Raw genomic sequence first — 18,892 nt, 5'->3', positions numbered from 1 at the left:
CTATACATAAAAAAATTAAAATAAAAAATTAATGACTAAATTAGTACAAAATGATTTACGCTATTATTATATACTGTAAGTGGTGTAGGTGGTATAAGTGATGGTGGTAGTGATCTGATCTTAACTTTCTCGTACCATTACTTTTGATACTGTGGCTGAGTTATTGTTTGTAACACTGTGTATTAGTTTAAATTTAAAACAATAGAAATTTTTAACGCGACATATCTTTTTTTCAAATTATTTAGATATGTCCAAAATTTATGATACTGAGGATACAAATATTTAGCGTTAAAATCTTTTTTTAATCTTGATAATACCACCGCGAAAGAAATTGTTTATGAGGTAATTACTATGCATTTTCAATGTTTATAGTTTAACCCTTTATTGTTATATTTAAAATTTGATTAAATTGCAACGAAAAGTAGATTATTATTTGCTTCTATGGAATAACAAAATTTGAGCCAGGTATTATAAGTATAATAAATCTATTGTAATATTCAAATTAAATTAATAATTATTTCTTTTGCTCTTTAGAAATAATATTAAAAATTTTATGTTAGTATTGGAATATGCAGATGGTGGTATTCTTCGAAACTATTTGAAGAACAATTTTACTAAGCTTACTTTGGGTGATAAATGGAATTTGACTTACCAGTTAGCTTGTGGAGTATCATGCTTGCATAATGAAGTAATTTACACCAAGATTTAGTAATTATTTATTTTATCAATTCGATTAATTAAAATGATTATTTAAATTGAAATTATTATTTTATTTATTGAAATAGCAAGAAAATTTTAATAAATAAAAATTATTTATCTTTATTTAAATCATTATTATCATCAAATATATACAATTGTTCAAATACTTTAAATACAATAGTAACTTTAGGTTTAATTCCAGTTATGAAGTATCACAAATATTATTATTTAAAATATTGTAAAATTAGTTTTGATTTTTATACAATTGGAAGTCAGTTTACTTATCAAAAATTATATTTAATTGAAAATATTAATGTACAGCCCATGCTGATTCGAATTGAATGTAGTTCAAGCAATAATATTACAAAATTTAAGACAAATTCTTCCTCCTAAATCAAAATATTTACGTTTTACATTTGAAACTTTACCATATTGAAGAAGTGTTTCTAAAGAATTCTCAAAATACCTTTATTAAGAAATTATTAATCTGTTATTACTTAAATGACCAAAGTATTTTACCCTATATAAAAGAATATATTATGAAAAAGAAAAGGGTTATGATGAATTGTTTTGATTTTAAAGATGAAGTTAAAAGATTTGGGTTGTTATAATATTAAAGTGCAAAATTTTGATAGATTAAAGATTACCATGTATGATTATATTATAAGGATCATTAAGTAGTATTTTATATGATTGTAAATTTACTCAATCTAAATAAAATATACATATCAAAAAATCTGAAATTTGGTGATACTACAATTTGACACATATTGTATTATACGTATTATGCTTATTCTATTATACATCTATCAAAAAAAAACTTTGATGGTAGGACATCAAGAAATGTTTATAAATCTTTCTATTAAAAACATTAAAAAATATAAAATTAACACTTATTATATTATATATTACTTATATGTATATTATATCATATATCTTTTATATCACATTATTACAAATAAATATTATTTAATTACAAGTTATTATTACTCATATTACTCATTCTGATCTTTTCATCAAATGTTGGGTGTGATAATTGTATAGTTTTATCGCGAAATTTATCATCAGATTAAAGATCAAAGTGTAACATTTTTCTATTAAAAAGTCACAAGTTGAGCCACTTAAAAATATTGAGTCATCCTTTGAGTCATTCAATAACAGGTATAAAAAAAATTACGTATATATATACATATATACAGTACATATAAAATTTTAAAAATATGCAAAAAAAAATTATTTTCTTTTTTTTTTACCAATACCTGTACAAAAAATATATAATAAAAAAATACCCCGCACAGAACAACAAAAATCAATTTTTTATTTTTTTTGTTTGTTCTTTATTCTACTTTTCTTCCAATAAACCCTATATATATTACTATATACCTAAAATTTTTTAAAAAATATCAACACAAAATGCAGTCAATTTCAATACTAGATTTTCAACAATGACAACAAGAAAAAATTTCTAAAATACTTCGTCCTGGAATTGTCACAAACTTTATATATAAAGTTGTAGAACTTGCTACCTATACTTCCGATTTTGCCACTGATGCTATAAATATATTAACTGGGAATACTTTAAATACTGGAGGTCATTCAACGAGACAAAATTATGGTTATGATGATATTGATGATGATGATGATGATGAAAATGTCTATGATCATAAGAAAAAAGATGTTTCTACTTGGGATGAAAATGTAGAAACTGTTGAAGATGAAGAACCTCCTCCACCTTACGATAATTCTACTGAAACTAAACCTTCATTTACAATTTTTACATCACCCTCACAACAAGATTATCCAACTACTCAGACTGATAAACCTTCTCTTACAATTTCTACATCATCTTCGCAACAAGATTACCCAACTACTCAATCAATACCAACACATTCACCAACAAATTCAACTTCACAATGAAGACAATTCCGTGTTTATCGTGGCTTTGTACGTCACAAATCATCTTCAAAATGAGTAATAATTTTAATAATACATCCAATAATAATGTCGATGATGATAAAGACATTATCCTCAAAAGACTTAATAGTGAAGCTGCTTTAAATAGTAAGGTTGAAGTTACAGAACTTGAAATGATACTTGCTGAGGAAAAGAACGTGATGAATAAATTATGAAAGAATTTGGAATTCAAACTCTTAATATTTACAATTACAATTACAATAATTACAATATCAATAACAATCGCAATTACTTTTACTAAATTCTTTTAAAAATTTATTCAATAATTTTGTACAGTCAGATAACAAAACTTTATTAAGTAAAACACTAAAACTATCAAAAAATATAGTTTTATCAAGGGAAGAGCTAACAAATAACTTTATGGAGAAGTTCATAGCAAGTTTTGAGGGTTTTAACAGAAATATACAAGATAAAATCACTGAAAGATTCTTAAAAAATTTCCTCTCCCCAGCAAGCGCAGCAACAACTCACAGTCATGTGAGCAGGGTTAGAAGATAACAAAATTGGAATCTTTGGTAACCACATGATCAATAATGAAGAATAAAGATACAATTAGGAATTTAGAATATGAGGTAATCACCAAGAAATGAATAATAAAGGAATATGAAGAAAAATTACAAATTTAGAAAATCATATTCAGGGGTTAGAAGTTGATGTAATGGTTAAAGAACGAATGAGATTAGAAAAAGAATTATTACTGAAAAATTCAAGGATCTAGAAAAGAAGAAAGAACAAGTTGACACAAGTTTATCTCACAAAAAAGTTAAGGATAATATGGGTCAAACAAAGAAAAATTTGTCATGCAAAGAAATTTTCCCCCATAAATATATCTAAAATAAAACGATTGTAAGTAAAAAAAAAAAATAAATATATTTAATTTTACATTATCTTTTACTTTTACCTTAATACTATTTGAAAAGTCTCAGGTAAAATGTTTGGTAATTTAATACTTGTCAAAGTTCTAATCAATTTTTTTATTGGTCGTATTCTTTGCAAATAAGAAGAATGATATTTTAAAATAACCATATGAGCACGAAATATTCTTACGTTAAGGTCATTACCAACTTCAACTGTAATATCATAATATTCATCATCGTCTAAAATTTCGAGTATATTTTCTGCCAATTTTGATAAGCTTATTATAACCCATTTTTGAAAAAAAATGAAAAAGAAAGAAATTGCAGTAAATAAATATCATATTTTTTTGGCGCAGAATCGGTTCATCATTAGCCCAGCCATATTAATTTGCACAAAAGGACGCTGTCGCAATAGTTGATCAACAACACGGAAAATTCTTACTAAAAGTGTGCAATGATGTATTTATGCAGAACAACGAATATTCAATGCACGGTGTGCATTTTGTTTTTTGGTAAATCAAGTATTATAATAATATTATAACACATAAATATTAGCAAAAATTAAAAATTTCGATAAATAATCTTACAAAAATTTGACGTTTAATGTTAAACAAAAAAATAGTGTTTTTTTAAATATTACAATATGTAATTTATGAGCCATTGCTGTAACCTTGGATGCAATTGGGAAGGTTCGTGTACCTGCAGTGCACATCATCCCTTTCATACTTACCATATATAGTGTCTTCTCTATCTTCTCCAATCTTTCCTTGAGCGTTCCCTACAAATTTTAAAGAAATAAAAAAAGAATTAGTTACAAAAATAACTAAGTAAGACTCCGTTCAGGCTGTAACCTTGGATGCAATTGGGAAGAAACTAGCCCGATCGTGAACCCTGCAGTGCGCACCATCTCTTCACACTCACCATACATAGTGTCTTCTCCTATTATTTTACCTTGAGTGTGTCCTATAAATTTTAAAGAATTAAAAAGAAATTAGTTACAAAAATAACTAAGTAAAACTCCGTTCAGGCTGTAACCTTGGATGCAATTGGGAAGAAACTAGCCCGATCGTGAACCCTGTAGTGTGCACCATCCCTTCATACTTACCATACATAGTGTCTTTCATACATAGTATCTTTTATTTTTATTTTTCCTTGAGCGTTCCCTACAAATTTTAAAAGAATTAAAAAAGAGATTAGTTACAAAAATAACTAAGCAAGACTCCGTTCAGGCTGTAACCTTGGATGCAATTGGGAAGAAACTAGCCCGATCGTGAACCCTGCAGTGCGCACCATCTCTTCATACTCACCATACATAGTGTCTTCTCCTATTATTTTACCTTGAGCGTGTCCTATAAATTTTAAAGAATTAAAAAGAAATTAGTTACAAAAATAACTAAGTAAGACTCCGTTTAGGCTGTAACCTTGGATGCAATTGGGAAGAAACTAGCCCGATCGTGAACCCTGCAGTGCGCACCATCCCTTTGTACTTACCATACATAGTGGTCTTTCTTCTATGTTCAATAGCCCTTGCCCGCATTTGAATATCATATTTTGTTTGACTTAAAAATGATTTCTTATTATGATGTCTGGTCATTGTTTTTTTTTTAATAAATTTAAATTAATTAATAATAAAATCAAACGCGTTCTTGAAAAAAAAAATTCTAATTTCAAAATACTAAGATTTTGTCCTCTTTTATATTATTTTTCTCATCATGTGATATTAGTAATGTAATGTAACTAAATGTAACTATGACTCAGTGTGTCAATTCAAGTCATACTGTCTACAAATTATAAATCATAAGAGTTTTAATGAATAATCGGTTTTACTCATTATAATAACACAGTAATATTTCCTAATAAAGTAAAAGTATGCATATTAGTCATAATATATACTTACTAAAGTTATATCATTATGATATTAGCCAGCAATGACTTAATTTTTGTCATTTATTAATCCGACAATGATTAATAGTTTGTTTTGATATATTAATTAAATATAATAAGTCATCTTTATATCGAAAACATAATTAATTTTTGACATATGGTTATTATGTGTATAAGAAAATTATACCAATAATATTATGTTATATGATAGTAATGGAATACGCGATGGTGGTAGCCTTCGAAACTACCAGTTAGCTTGTGGTGTATTATGCTTACATAATAGGGTATTGTGCATTGTGATTTTGGTAATTTATGTTATTTAATTTATGTTATTTAGTTATCAATGGCATTTTATTAAATTAACTATCAACAAAGAATTCCTCATTTAATTGTTGTTTTTTTAGCACTCTGGAAATATATTAGTCCATCAAAAAACGATTAAATTAGCAGATTTTGGATTGTCTAAAAATCATTATCCAATTTACAAAAAAAAAGTATTTGGCATGGTTCCTTGTATTGACCAAAAGTAATTAACGGACAAAAAGATAATGATGAAAAAGCGATATCTATACTCTATAGTGTTGGCGTATTATTGTGGGAAATATCTAGTGGCCGGCTACCATTTTGTGATGAAAAATATGATCTTGATTTAGCTTCGGATATCTCACAAAAAAATCTTAGAGAAGCTGTTGTTCCTGGTACACCTGAAAATTATGTGGGAATCTATACCAGTAAGTAAAATCTTAAATTAATTATAATATAAGCATTATTTTATTATTATAATATAATGTTGGATGGTGAACCTGATAATTGTCCGACCATATATCAAGTATCTGATTTGTTAAAAGCAAATAATACAAGAACAAACATAATAACAAAAAATCTTCAATCATCAAGCAAACAAGAACTTAATTCGAATGATTTTAAAGGCCTAGTACTAAGTATTAATAAATCGGAACTACATGGAGAATTATCCCTGCTTATGAATAATTTTGATGAATTGAATATTTTCAAAGATCTTAAGTCTTCTCTAAGTACTTATAAATCGGAACTACATGAAGATTTATCAAAAGATATAACAATATCAAAAAATTTATCTGAAAATGATTACGAATAATAATGATTTTATTTAATAAAAAGCAATAGGACGTTTAATAATAGAAGTTAATTTTAAGGATTAGGGTTTAGGGATGTCAAAAGTTATTATAACTGATCATTCAACTGCTTTATCAGTTAATTTAGCCAACCAAATAGTTTAATGCATTAAAATATTTTATACAAAGTATATGTAATGTTGATTTATATCTAAATTAAAATTTGCTTTCATTTATGATCATGTGCTATTATAATCGTGCTCCAAACTAACATTTTTAAATTATTATCTTTACAGTTAATTATCTAATTTTACATTGTGTTACCACGCCTTAAAAAATATATTTAAACTTCCGGTGGCGTGCTGCGGTAAATTGCTTATTTTTACTTTTTAGCGTTGTAAATTGATGATAAAAGAATTTTCAAATCATAACCTTTTTGCAATTTACATAAATTACATAATTCCAAGAATAAGTATTAATAATGAAGCAGGCTGTTTACAAATTACCAACAAATTGTTTATTCCAATTTTTTCGTGACGCATCTTTAATTTAAAAAAAAAAATGTATATATAAAGGAACATTTTACCATGATAGCCATTTACTAATAATTACATATATCCTGATACTATCCTCATATTCTTTTTAGCAATTTAATAATTAATATATCTACTAAATTTTAACCTATTCTAAATTTTAAATAGAAACTTTCTTTTTTTAAAACAAAAAACTGAAAATTGGTTTGATGGAATATGTATGTAAATATATTTTTTATGGAAGCAGCATATTAATAAATAACTATAGATTAGCTGAATTTTATGAATAAAACAAAAAAAAAAAACAAATGCAATAATAGAAAAAAAATAAATATTAATATATTTTTATTGTAATATATTTAATCTAACGTATTGTGGTATTTTTGATTTTCTTTCTCATTTTCATTAAATTCTAATAATATACTTTGCAGAAATCTTTTAACCATGCCATAAATATCACACATTACTTGATACTGATAAAATTCATTAATATAATTTGCATGAATATTGTTATGATTCATTATATCACAACAAAGGTTACCATATTTAATATCATATTTATCATTGTTTATATTATATGCAAATATAAGCATTATTTAATACTGTAAATAAGTAAATAAGGTCTTAAAAATTGCTTTTTGTATCGTTTACGCAAAATTACTTTGTTAAACGTCTACGATATTTCTGTGAAATGCTGTAAGTGCTTAAGAAAATAAACTCATACAAAATAAATGATTAATTTAAATTTAAATAAATTTATTTATAATTTAGTAGTTAATTTTTTATATTTTAATCATTTAAATTGGGTAAATGATAAAAATAATTCACATGTTAAGGAACTATTCCTTTTATTTATTGGATTACAAAAATATTATGAATCAGACTTCTTAATAACAATTTATGACCGTTAATGTATTGTTATAATTTGTTTAGATTTAACTTACCTGTAAAAAATTAGATATCTCAAGAAGTGATGTGGGCGAAACCTATCAAAACTTCTCATTGGTTAGAGGGATATCGTACAATAAATTATGTAAAATTTATGTAAAATTTTAAACCTTTATTGAATGAAAATTTATTAAATGATTTTATTTTATATAAATTATACTTTATACACAGTAAAAAATAAAAGAGTTTTTTTTAAAAATTTAAAATTCATAGGACTATAATCACTTGCATTGCTCATTGGACACATTGGTTCCTTTTTTTGAAGGAGTTTCTATTATCTCTCTCTTTTGCCTCCATGCATCAAAAACGTTTTTATGATTATTTTTCTTTTTATATATATTAATTTTATGGTAGGAAAATTTTCGCTGCAAAGTGTATAGTACATATGTGTAAAACTAACTATTTCTGTGTATTATTTATTTATTTATTTATTTTATTACTAAAAGAGTGTTAAAACCCAGGCTATTACAAATAGAAGAGGAAAGAGTTTGAAAAGACTTAAGACTAATATATGTGTATAGACCTTTGTTCGTCATCCCCTACGGGACCCCACTCTTCGATCTGTACTATTTGATAAAGTAGGACTACGCTAATAAATCAAATGGGAACTATAAAGAATCCATCCGAGAGACTAGCGGCTATCTAAAAAAAAGAAAGTTAAAGGGCGGTTAATATAGTCTAACTTTATCTACAGTATCAATCTAAATATAAAAATTAAGATCCGTATTTTCCTTTCAACCAAGGTTGCCACCTGTAAATACTGTAAAAGGTGGAATGTTTCACACTATTTTAAGTTGTGTTATACTTATGATAACGAAAAAAGAACTGAAAATGTAGATTAAACTACTAGATAAATGTAAAAACTCCAAATAAAAGAGTACTAATATATATATATAATTAATTAAACTGTCTTAGAACTTGAAGGTCCTGGTACCAGGGAGTCATCGGTAGTATCTGGTGAAGGACGTAGTCTTTTCATGTTATGATCCAGAAATGAGAAATAATGATTCTCATTATTAATATTATCACGTTTGTTGGTCGATATTCGACCTCTGCTGTATCATCTGATACATCAATATAGTGATGCGTAGGAAATCGGATAGCCCCTTGGGTTCGGAGATTATTTTTCTTGAGACCCTTATTATGATTTTTATCTAACGTGGTATTACTAAAACCTGAATTGTGATTTTCTAGTCTTCTGGCCAAATAACTAGGTGTTCGTTCGTGAAAATGAAATGATGCGTCTGTTAAGGATTTAATAATGTTAGCACGAGCATTATAATGCTTGAAGGTAGTTCCATGATATGCTGCCTCTTTTGTTAAAGCTTCCTCTCTTATTTTTTCCATTCTCCGTAATTGAGATTTTTCTACGATATAAGATGGTACGTAATTTTCTACTACTCCTGATCGGTATATAGGAGTTCTTGCGATATATTTCCCTTTAGCGTTGTAACGAGGGGTACTACTCTCTGGTGGATAATAAGATTCATCAACGTTATACATATAAGTAAACCATTCTCTAGATCCAGGAACCACATAACGATTATTCACATAAATCGGGTCCTTAGGTATAATATCATGGTATTTTTTAGGAATGAACACATCCGGAATTGGATCATAATTCTCAGGCGGTGCAGAAGGGCCAGTAGATGATGATGCTTGAGTGAGTTTTGTCATGATTTGTTGCTTGTGGTTGAAGTCCGTAGTGAAGTAAGGAACCAAGAACGAATAGTCGTTAGCGTTCAGGATTGAATCACATTGTTTGTACGATAAGTGTCGAACAGGTGCATTAATCTTTTGAGATTTCATGAATAGAAAATGATGTCTGCGTGCAATCGCTAAATAATCCTGGTTATTGACCTTATGATCAGGTGGTGGACGCAATTTATTAAAAACACGACGGCAAGAGCGCTTGAAACGTATATCTTGTTGTTTTTGTGTACGTAAATTAGGAGACCAACTATGTTCGAGCTTGGCTAAGCATTTTCGATACATGTATTTTTTGCCTTTTTTGAAAGTTGTAGAGGGATCTCTAGCTTGAATATTGCTGTTATACGAAATACCCAGTTGTCTAGAGGTAATATGTTTTGATTTACCATTAAGCCATCTGTAATATAATAAATTGGCGTGAGATGATTTGTCATTGAAGAAATCTGTAGGAATATCATCCAATTTGGATTCATGTTTCTTTTTAATATTTTTAAAACAATGCTTTTGTGAGAAGGTATGTTGATGCATAACGCATGAGCGTCTATTGTGCGACATGACGAAAGGAGTAGGGATATTACATGGTGTGTCATTATGAAAATGTTCAGGGTCATTAATATAGGGGCAAGGAATATAAATGCCAAAGTAAAAATGACGTTTCTTATGAATAAAATTAAAAAATGTTTTCGTAGAATAATTTCGATTAGAAGTGCTAGTAGCACGTGATCTTATTATTTTAATTCTATCCAATAATTTATTACGTAAGAAATTAAAATATTTGTCTTGTATTCGACGTGGGATGACTCTTTGTGAGGTGAAAAAATGTGTAAGCATGCAGCTGATTTGATATTTGTCATTGGGGAATGAACTAGTGTTATTATAACTAATCGGTTTAGTTTTCATGTGATAATCATTTGTGTGTATCTTCAAATGAATTTCATTGGTGTTTTGATTATGATCTGCAAGCTCAAAAAAGAAACTCCTAGAGCGCCGAATTTCATAAATCTTGTTATAACCAGAACGTTTTGGCGTAGTCACGTGAAATTTTTTCAGGGAGACCAGCAAAGTATTTTTTTTCTCAACTATCAGTAAATTTTCTATGAGAGGCGCAGTATCCAAAGGTGGTATGGAATTAATGTTCTCGACTATAGGTAAATTTTCTAAAAGAGACACAGTATCCAGAGGTGGTATAGAAATGATGTTCTCAACTATGGGTAAGTTTTCTAAAAGAGGCACAGTATCCAAAGATGGTATAGGATTAATGTTCTCGACTATAGGTATATTATCTAAAAGAGGTGCAGTATCCAAAGGTGGTATAGGATTAATCTCCTGTATGGGAGTTAAAGGAGTGTCGTCAACGGGAGGTTTATCATTTCTGACTACGCTAATTACTTCTATTTCAGCGTTTAAATTAGCCTGTAATAGCTGTTGAAAGTAGTCTTCGTCGTCATATATATTTTCCGTATCGTTGTCTTCAAAATGAAGAGTTGAGTACGTATAAGGATAGATATCATCAATATCAAGAGAAAGGACATCCTTAGCGGAAAGTAATGCTGGCCGCTCAGTATTATATGATATATCATCTGAGTTATTTTCAGGTGGTGTAGAGTCACCGAGTTGAACATACGAATGTTGTGGAGTGGAAGACCAGTCTAGTTCGATAAAGGTGTAGAAGACATATTCCTTTATAATATAGGATATAAAAATAACTAAAAACCTCATATAAGACAGAGGCGCCCGTATGGACCTCTCACCCTTTGGCGTTTCAAATAGAAACTAAAAAAACTAAACTTCGCAAAATTACTGCGGAAAACAAACAAAAATAAAAAAAAGGGGAGAGAGTTTACTATTTCTGTGTATCATCATCAATTACTTATTTATAAGTTATATGATCATGGCACGTGATTTATATCTTCGACTTAATTGGTCAATTTTATTGATTTATTCCATCGCATGACCAAAATAGGTTTCGGAAATATCAAATACCTTTATAGCTTCACAAATTATAGTTGTTTAACAGTGGATAGTATTTTTTTTACAATCGTCAATAAAAGGATGCTCATATTTAGTCTTATTTTCTCCATATTGGAAAATCCGCAGTTATTAAGGGTCAAATGGAATTTTTATTGATGCTTCATGTCATTTCCAGTATGATATATAGAGATATTAAATAATGGAGATTCTTTATTAATAACATCTGATTCGAAATGACAATTTTGTCCTGCACTTTTCCAATAATATAACGTTGCAAAACTGCTTGAATAAGTAACTAATCAACCTTTTGATTTGTAATTTTAATTGAAATAATGTGATCCCTTCAATATTAAACCAACAATATATATTTTTTAAGTCATTATTTAGTTATAAAATCCACTATTTAAAATCATAACACAATTTCAGTTAGCATTTTCTAATTAATAATTTTGCAATTCATCTAATAAGGTATTTTGCTTGAAAAGGTTTTCCAATTGGTTAATTAAATTGGCATTTTTTTTATATAAATTATATTGTAACTGGTTTTGTCGAATCTTCTGCCCTTGCAACTTAATTTTATTTTCTAATTGGGCATATTTTCTTCAATCCCTTTCACTTTTCAACAGTTTAATTGATGCTTGTTTGTTAATTGCATATTTTTCTTGTAAATCATTATGTAATTGATTTTTGTTTTGAATTACACAGTGTACTTGTTTTTTTATTCATCAAGCTTTTTAATAGATTGTGGTAAGTGAAGCAGCTATTGCTATCACTAGTGGTTTATAATTTTATAAAATAATTTTCTGGTTTAACTATACATTCTACTGTGTGTCGATTATTCAGTATAATTAGTATAATTGAACAAATAGTATTTCAATTTTCAAATGTTCGCAATAAAGAAATATTTTTAATTTTACAAATATAACTTTTATCAATTTGCTATAGTATTATTTTACTAATACTGAATATATTTAAACTAATTATGTTGATTTATATTTGGTTGAATTTATTGACATATTATTCAACTACTTTCGTGATGTACTAACATATTTATGGCTACTTATCTACTTATGGTTTATTAAATTGTTTCTTACAAAAAAAAACATCAGAGAAATTTTAGAAACAATGACTAAAAAAATACTAAATAAGTGGTATTTTAATTAATTACTATTTAAGCTATTTTATTTCTATTTTAGCTGAAATATAAATAATATCATAAAAAACGTTTTTGCTTTATCATAGAATGTTTAGACGATTAATGTTGCACAAAACGGTTTTAACCAATAAATATTATAATTAATTCAATGACTATATCTTGATATAAATACTAAAGAAAATGAAAAATGGATATAAAATATGACAATAGTATATTTTGATATCGTATATTTTCAAATATCATACATTCGATGAATCTTATTTTTACAATTTTTTTTTTTTTTGCAAATCTCGAAAGAAACTATAGTTTTTATTATTTCAATTTATTTTAATTGTTAATTATATTTTTTTACAGATAGAATCTAAAGATTAATTTATGCATGTAAATCAAGTAAAAGTTTTGACATGTAGTTTTTTCACGTAATTTGATCATTTTATTAATATAATAATTTTTCAAAATCATATTGTGAAATCACCTTTGGAAATATAAACAAAAATCATTTATATTATACACGCAAATATACTATTACTATTTTCTTCCAATGTAATTATGCAATTTCACAATTTCTTTATATTAATAATCAAATTCATCCATTTCTTCTATTTATCTCACTACTAAACACCGGACTCTTTTTGCTGTACGGACTTTATAATTCCATGTAATATAATTATTCCAAAAATCATTATTATATATGTGTGCAAAATCTTGATAATAAACATTACTATATAAAGGGGAAGTTTTTTTACCTAGTATACGATTACCCCAATTAATAAGAAAATAGTTTAAAGTTTGTTCATCATAATAGCTTTTAATATTATCAATGTGAATTTTGCATAAAGTGGGTGAAGCGAATTCAGCTAACAAATCTATTAATTCATCAATATATTTAGTATTAATTTCATCATTTATATCTATTGCTTCCAAGTGTTGACATTTGATGAAATTTTTTTTTAATTCTTTCAGGGTTCCATCTCTATTCAAAAATACTGTTACATATTTTATATTTGGACAATATTTGTGTATTGTCTTATTATATTCTTTTGCCTTATCAGTATTATCAGTATTTTCAATTCTAATTCTCCAAAGATTTCCATTGGTATTTTTAATAATACTTATAGCTATATCAAGTGAAGATAAGAAACATAAATCAAGTGCTTTAAGGTTATAATGATTTAAATATACTACATATTTCTTTAGTTCACAATAATTATCATCTACTTTTAAATATTGTAGATTAATTAATTTTGGAATGAGAAAATGTATAGTAGATGTATATTGAGTCATTTCTAAATGAATAATTGAATTTACATGTTTTTCTAAAGCCTGAACTATCTCCTTGCAATTAAAAGGTCCATCTATAAATATGTATTTAATCTGATTTTGCATCTCAATTAATTTAGCAACTCCAGAACTTTTTTCACCATAAATTTTCACATAAATTTTTTCTATTGATCTGCATATTTGTGCCAACCCATGACAAAAATCCTGATCAATTTTATGATAACAATATATCTCATATAGATTTGAAAGAGAAATATTTGCTCCTGGATATTTATATATATTATAACTTAACATATCAAGACTTAAACATTTTATAAATGAACATTCACTAATAAAAAGCTTATAAAGTTCTTCTCTCAATAAAATTGAATCGATTGGAAAAATCTCATGAATATCATTAAGATATTTACAAAATCTAACATAATTAAATGAAAGTTTTTGCTTTTTGAAATTCGTTTCAATGATATTTTTATCTTTCAAAGTTTTATTTGTATTATCTGGTAAATTCGAAATGATATTATTAATTGTATTATCTGGTAAATGTGAAATGATAATATTGAACAATAAATTTTTTTTAAAAACATATTTGCAAGGATAACTCCATAAAATTGGAATCATAATTTCACACCAAAGTTTATTTACTAGCAAACAAGAATGTAGAGATTTATTGTATTTTTCTTCATTATTTGAATTGGTACTAATTAAGTTAAATAAATCTTGAAAGATATAATTAAGTACATCATGATTTAATTTTGACATTTTTTTTTTTCCAGAAATAAAAAGAAAAAGAGCAAAAAGAAATGAGAAATTATTTTTACTAATAAATTGTATCATAATAATTATTAAGCAATCACATTGAGAAAAAATTACAAAGTTGATTATAGTTATCAATCATTATTTTAACAAGTTCAGTCATATTACATAGTGTACTATTCCACATTTTGATTTTCCATTTGTTGTAACAATTTCATAATAGGAAAAACTAGTAATAAATATTACACAGACTAATAAAACAAATTTTAAAAGTTTTACTACTTTCTTATTATATATAAATAAATTTTAAACAGATTTATTGTTATTAATAATCATGAAAAATATTATCCATTTAGATTTTAGAGTAATAATGCATGTGTTAGGTAATACTAAGTGTTAGGCTCAATTATTTTATTCTTTAATAAAGCTGAAAAAGATAAAAAATTTATTCCCAGGAAATAAACTATCTATTGATGTTATTCTGAAGTATCAAATTTATTTTCTTCGGTATTTTTTTGTTATTGCCTACTCTTATTTAAAATATAAAGTTTTTTTTTTAAAAAAAAAAATGAGAAGTGGTCAGATATTACTGTAGGTTGATAAAGATGTATACTGGAAAATAGTTCATGCAACTATGGTTTTATTTATTTTGAAACTTTTATTTTAAACTCATTTTTCACAGAATAAATTTAGTATGATATTTATCAAAAGTTTAATTGATGATGGAGCTTCTAAAAGTTGTTAAAATTATTATAATGATAACTGTTATAACTTATGACATTATATATGTTATTAATTAAATTAGTTTAAATCATTCAGTTTTTAAAGTATAAAAACATTAAAAATTTAATTTTATACTTTATTTTTTATATTATACACTAAAATATTTTACTATTGACTACATTTTCTTTCCATGCAATTTCATAATTCCTAATCAAATTCATTCACTTCTTTTTATTTACATTTTTATGCTATATATAATTACATTTAAATGGCCATGTGATATAATAATTCCAAAATCATCAATGTCATATGTGCAATATCACTATCTCTGGGACAATCAATAAATTGATAATATAACTGCAAAGTTTTTTTACCTTTACGCTGAGACACCAATTAATAACAAATAATTTTAAAGATTGAGTAATAAAATACCTAGATATATTATAAATATGAATTTTGAGTGGAGCTGATTCAAGAAACAATTCCAGAAATTTATCAATATATTTACAGTATAATTAATTTTATCATCCATACATATTGCTTCCAAGTGTTGACATTTGAAAAAAATTTTTTCTAATTCTTCCAGAGTTCCATCTTTATTCAAAAATACTTTTGAATTATATATGCTATTAATAACAAATTTAAACTTCTCAAAATTTGACATCTTAAAAGTATAAAATCATCAGAAGTTTAAAATTTTCTTTATTTTTCTAAAATTTTAATGGCTTATTTTATTTATGTTATACAAACAAATATATTACTACTCCTCCTAATATGAATTATATTGATTTCATTTTCTCTGTATACTCATGTATATTACCATGAAATATAATAATTCCAAAAATCCTTAATATCATATTTATGTACAATATCTCTATTTATCCCTGTATCACTACTATATAAATGTAAAGTTTTTTTACCTTTATGATGACCCCAATCAATAAGAAATAATTTTAAAGATTCATTAGAACTAAAGCAATCAGATATATTACAAATATGAATTTTGCATAGAGTGAGTGGAGCTGATTCAAGCAACAAATTTAGAAATTTATCAATATATTTATAATTAATTTTTTTATATATATATATTGCTTCCAAGTGTTGACATTTGATGAAAATTTTCTCTAATTCTTCCAGGGTTCCACCTTCATTCAAAAATACTGTCACATATTTTATATTTGGACAATATTTGTGTATTGTCTGATTATATTCTTTTGCCTTATCATAATATTGATGAGTATATCCAATCCTAATTTTCCAAAGATTTCCATTGGTACTTTTAATAATATTTATAGCTATATCAAGTGATATGCGATGCAAATCAAGTACTTGAAGGTTATGATGATTTAAATATATTACATACTTCTTTAGTGTACAATTATAATAATAATCAACTACTTTTAAATATCGTAGATTAATTAATTTTGGAATGAGAAAATGTATAGAAGATGTATATTGAGCCATTTCTAAATGAATAATTAAATTTACATGTTTTTCTAAAGCCTGAATAATCTTTTTGCATTCATAATATCCATCTAAAAACACGTATTTAATTTGTGTTTGCATTTCAATTAATTTAACAACTCCAGGAGATTCTTCATAATCAATTACTACATGAAGTTTTTCTATTGATTTGCATATTTGTGCCAATCCATAATAAAAATCTTGATCATATGTAATACTATATAACTCATAAAGATTTGAAAGAGAAATATTTGCACCTGGATATTTTAATATTGGATAATATAATAACATTTTTGAATTCAAAGATTTTATAGATGAACATTCACTAATAAAAAACTTATAAACTTCTTCTTCCAATAACCTTTTAGTACAGATATAATGAATATCATTAAGATATTTGCAAAATCTAACATAATTAAATGAAAGTTTTAGCTTTTGAAAATTTGTTTCAATGATATTTTCATCTTTTAATAATTTAATTGAATTATCTGATAAATGTGAAATGATAATTTTGAATAATGAACTCTTTATATGAGTTTTATAGGCATATTCAAAAGGATTACTCCATAAAAATGGAATCATGACTTCACACCAATTCTTGTTAACTAACAAACAAGAAAACTGAGAACGTAGAAATTCTTTATAATTTATCATTTTATTTAAATTATCCGGATCATTTGTACATGTCATATTAATTAAGTCTTGTAAATTTTGAAAAATTTCATAAAGAACATCATGATTTAATTTTGACATTTTTTTTTTTAGAAATAAAAGAGAATCTAAAAGGGAGAAAAAAGTAATATTTATAGAGAGTCACTAAGTTGACTATTACATCAAATTATTTTATATGACTTCAGTTTTACATAGGAATTTGTGTCTGCTACACAAACGTGACTCAATAGTTCAATGTATAATATATGTATATATGTAAAACTTTTTCTAGATGATAATTTCGGTCTGTTCCCAAAAAAGTAATAGTTTTCCATCAATTATCTATAAAAGGAAAGGTTTTCATGATTTTTTCTTGGTTGGCTCTACGCAAATTCGAAATGCCCTTTTAAAGGGTCTTATCTACATGTTTGATATGTCTAGAATCATAATTTTTAAACGTGTATCTATAAATATATTACTAAATTAGTAATAAATTATATACAATCATCATAAATTTATTTTTAGATTTACTCAAAGAATTTCGTGATTGATTATTACTCGTTGTCATAAAGATCCATAATACAATAATTCTGAATTTGTAAACTTGTGAATTTTAAGCCATCAATTTTTTAGATATTTGTTCTCTTCATAAAAGTAATATGATGAAACAAAATAGTATTCATTTTAATTAATATATTCTCCAATCTATTTTTACTTTTTTATAATATCAATTTTCAGATCAATTATTTAATAACAGAATGACAATTAATAATTAATTAGTTTTATCTTCAATATTCTTCATTTTTATAATAGTAAATTTGAATATCAGGATGTAAATCGAAAGAATATTGATTACATTTTTAAACCCATCCACCGTAATCTAGTATGGAAAAGAAAAGATGAGTGTAAATAGTTATTTTTTGGAATTTTATTATAAATCTTAGTTATTTGTGAAATTATGATTTTATTACTTTAAAACATTTTGTTTCATACTCAATTTCTCGCATAAAATAAACTATTTAATAAGAATTCTTTTAGATATTGAAATTATCATAATAATAACTGTTATGACTTATGACAGGAATATGAATTATATATGCCATTAACCACTACTTTATACTTCTTAAAATTTGATATTCTTAAAAGTATAAAAACTTCAAAAGTTTAAATTTGCTTTATTTTTCTAAAATTTTA

The 18,892-nt window shown here is 25.7% G+C and overlaps 7 protein-coding genes across 7 annotated transcripts; 3 read left to right on the top strand and 4 right to left on the bottom strand.

Annotated features, from left to right (window-relative positions):
- Positions 1-1,719: 1,719 nt before the first annotated feature.
- OCT59_024466 (uncharacterized protein) lies at positions 1,720-2,616 on the top strand (the record flags this gene model as incomplete). Its single annotated transcript, XM_066135453.1, has 2 exons — positions 1,720-1,726; positions 2,210-2,616. The coding sequence occupies 2 exons, from the start codon at positions 1,720-1,722 to the stop codon at positions 2,614-2,616; spliced, it is 414 nt and encodes a 137-aa protein (XP_065991473.1).
- Positions 2,617-2,666: 50 nt separating this feature from the next.
- OCT59_024465 (uncharacterized protein) lies at positions 2,667-3,171 on the top strand (the record flags this gene model as incomplete). Its single annotated transcript, XM_025325442.2, has 2 exons — positions 2,667-2,810; positions 2,950-3,171. 2 exons carry the CDS (start codon positions 2,667-2,669, stop codon positions 3,169-3,171), a joined length of 366 nt encoding a protein of 121 aa, XP_025181138.2.
- Positions 3,172-3,436: 265 nt separating this feature from the next.
- OCT59_024464 (uncharacterized protein) lies at positions 3,437-5,124 on the bottom strand (the record flags this gene model as incomplete). Its single annotated transcript, XM_066135452.1, has 6 exons — positions 3,437-3,503; positions 3,575-3,808; positions 4,230-4,308; positions 4,452-4,493; positions 4,838-4,879; positions 5,022-5,124. 6 exons carry the CDS (start codon positions 5,122-5,124, stop codon positions 3,437-3,439), a joined length of 567 nt encoding a protein of 188 aa, XP_065991472.1.
- A 487-nt stretch (positions 5,125-5,611) lies between these two features.
- OCT59_024463 (uncharacterized protein) lies at positions 5,612-6,531 on the top strand (the record flags this gene model as incomplete). Its single annotated transcript, XM_066135451.1, has 4 exons — positions 5,612-5,698; positions 5,819-5,940; positions 5,994-6,145; positions 6,245-6,531. 4 exons carry the CDS (start codon positions 5,612-5,614, stop codon positions 6,529-6,531), a joined length of 648 nt encoding a protein of 215 aa, XP_065991471.1.
- Positions 6,532-8,964: 2,433 nt separating this feature from the next.
- On the bottom strand, positions 8,965-11,418 carry OCT59_024462 (uncharacterized protein; the record flags this gene model as incomplete). The annotated part of the gene is made up of 2 exons (XM_066135450.1): positions 8,965-10,176; positions 10,780-11,418. 2 exons carry the CDS (start codon positions 11,416-11,418, stop codon positions 8,965-8,967), a joined length of 1,851 nt encoding a protein of 616 aa, XP_065991470.1.
- A 2,011-nt stretch (positions 11,419-13,429) lies between these two features.
- Positions 13,430-14,866, bottom strand: OCT59_024461 (uncharacterized protein; the record flags this gene model as incomplete). The annotated part of the gene is made up of 1 exon (XM_066135448.1): positions 13,430-14,866. The coding sequence occupies one exon, from the start codon at positions 14,864-14,866 to the stop codon at positions 13,430-13,432; it is 1,437 nt and encodes a 478-aa protein (XP_065991469.1).
- A 1,533-nt stretch (positions 14,867-16,399) lies between these two features.
- On the bottom strand, positions 16,400-17,800 carry OCT59_024460 (uncharacterized protein; the record flags this gene model as incomplete). The annotated part of the gene is made up of 1 exon (XM_025325439.1): positions 16,400-17,800. One exon carries the CDS (start codon positions 17,798-17,800, stop codon positions 16,400-16,402), a length of 1,401 nt encoding a protein of 466 aa, XP_025181134.1.
- Positions 17,801-18,892: the final 1,092 nt, after the last annotated feature.

The sequence above is a fragment of the Rhizophagus irregularis genome, chromosome 4, assembly GCF_026210795.1.
Source record: "Rhizophagus irregularis chromosome 4, complete sequence".
Classification (NCBI taxonomy): domain Eukaryota; kingdom Fungi; phylum Glomeromycota; class Glomeromycetes; order Glomerales; family Glomeraceae; genus Rhizophagus; species Rhizophagus irregularis.
This window is presented reverse-complemented; position numbering and strand designations above follow the sequence as displayed.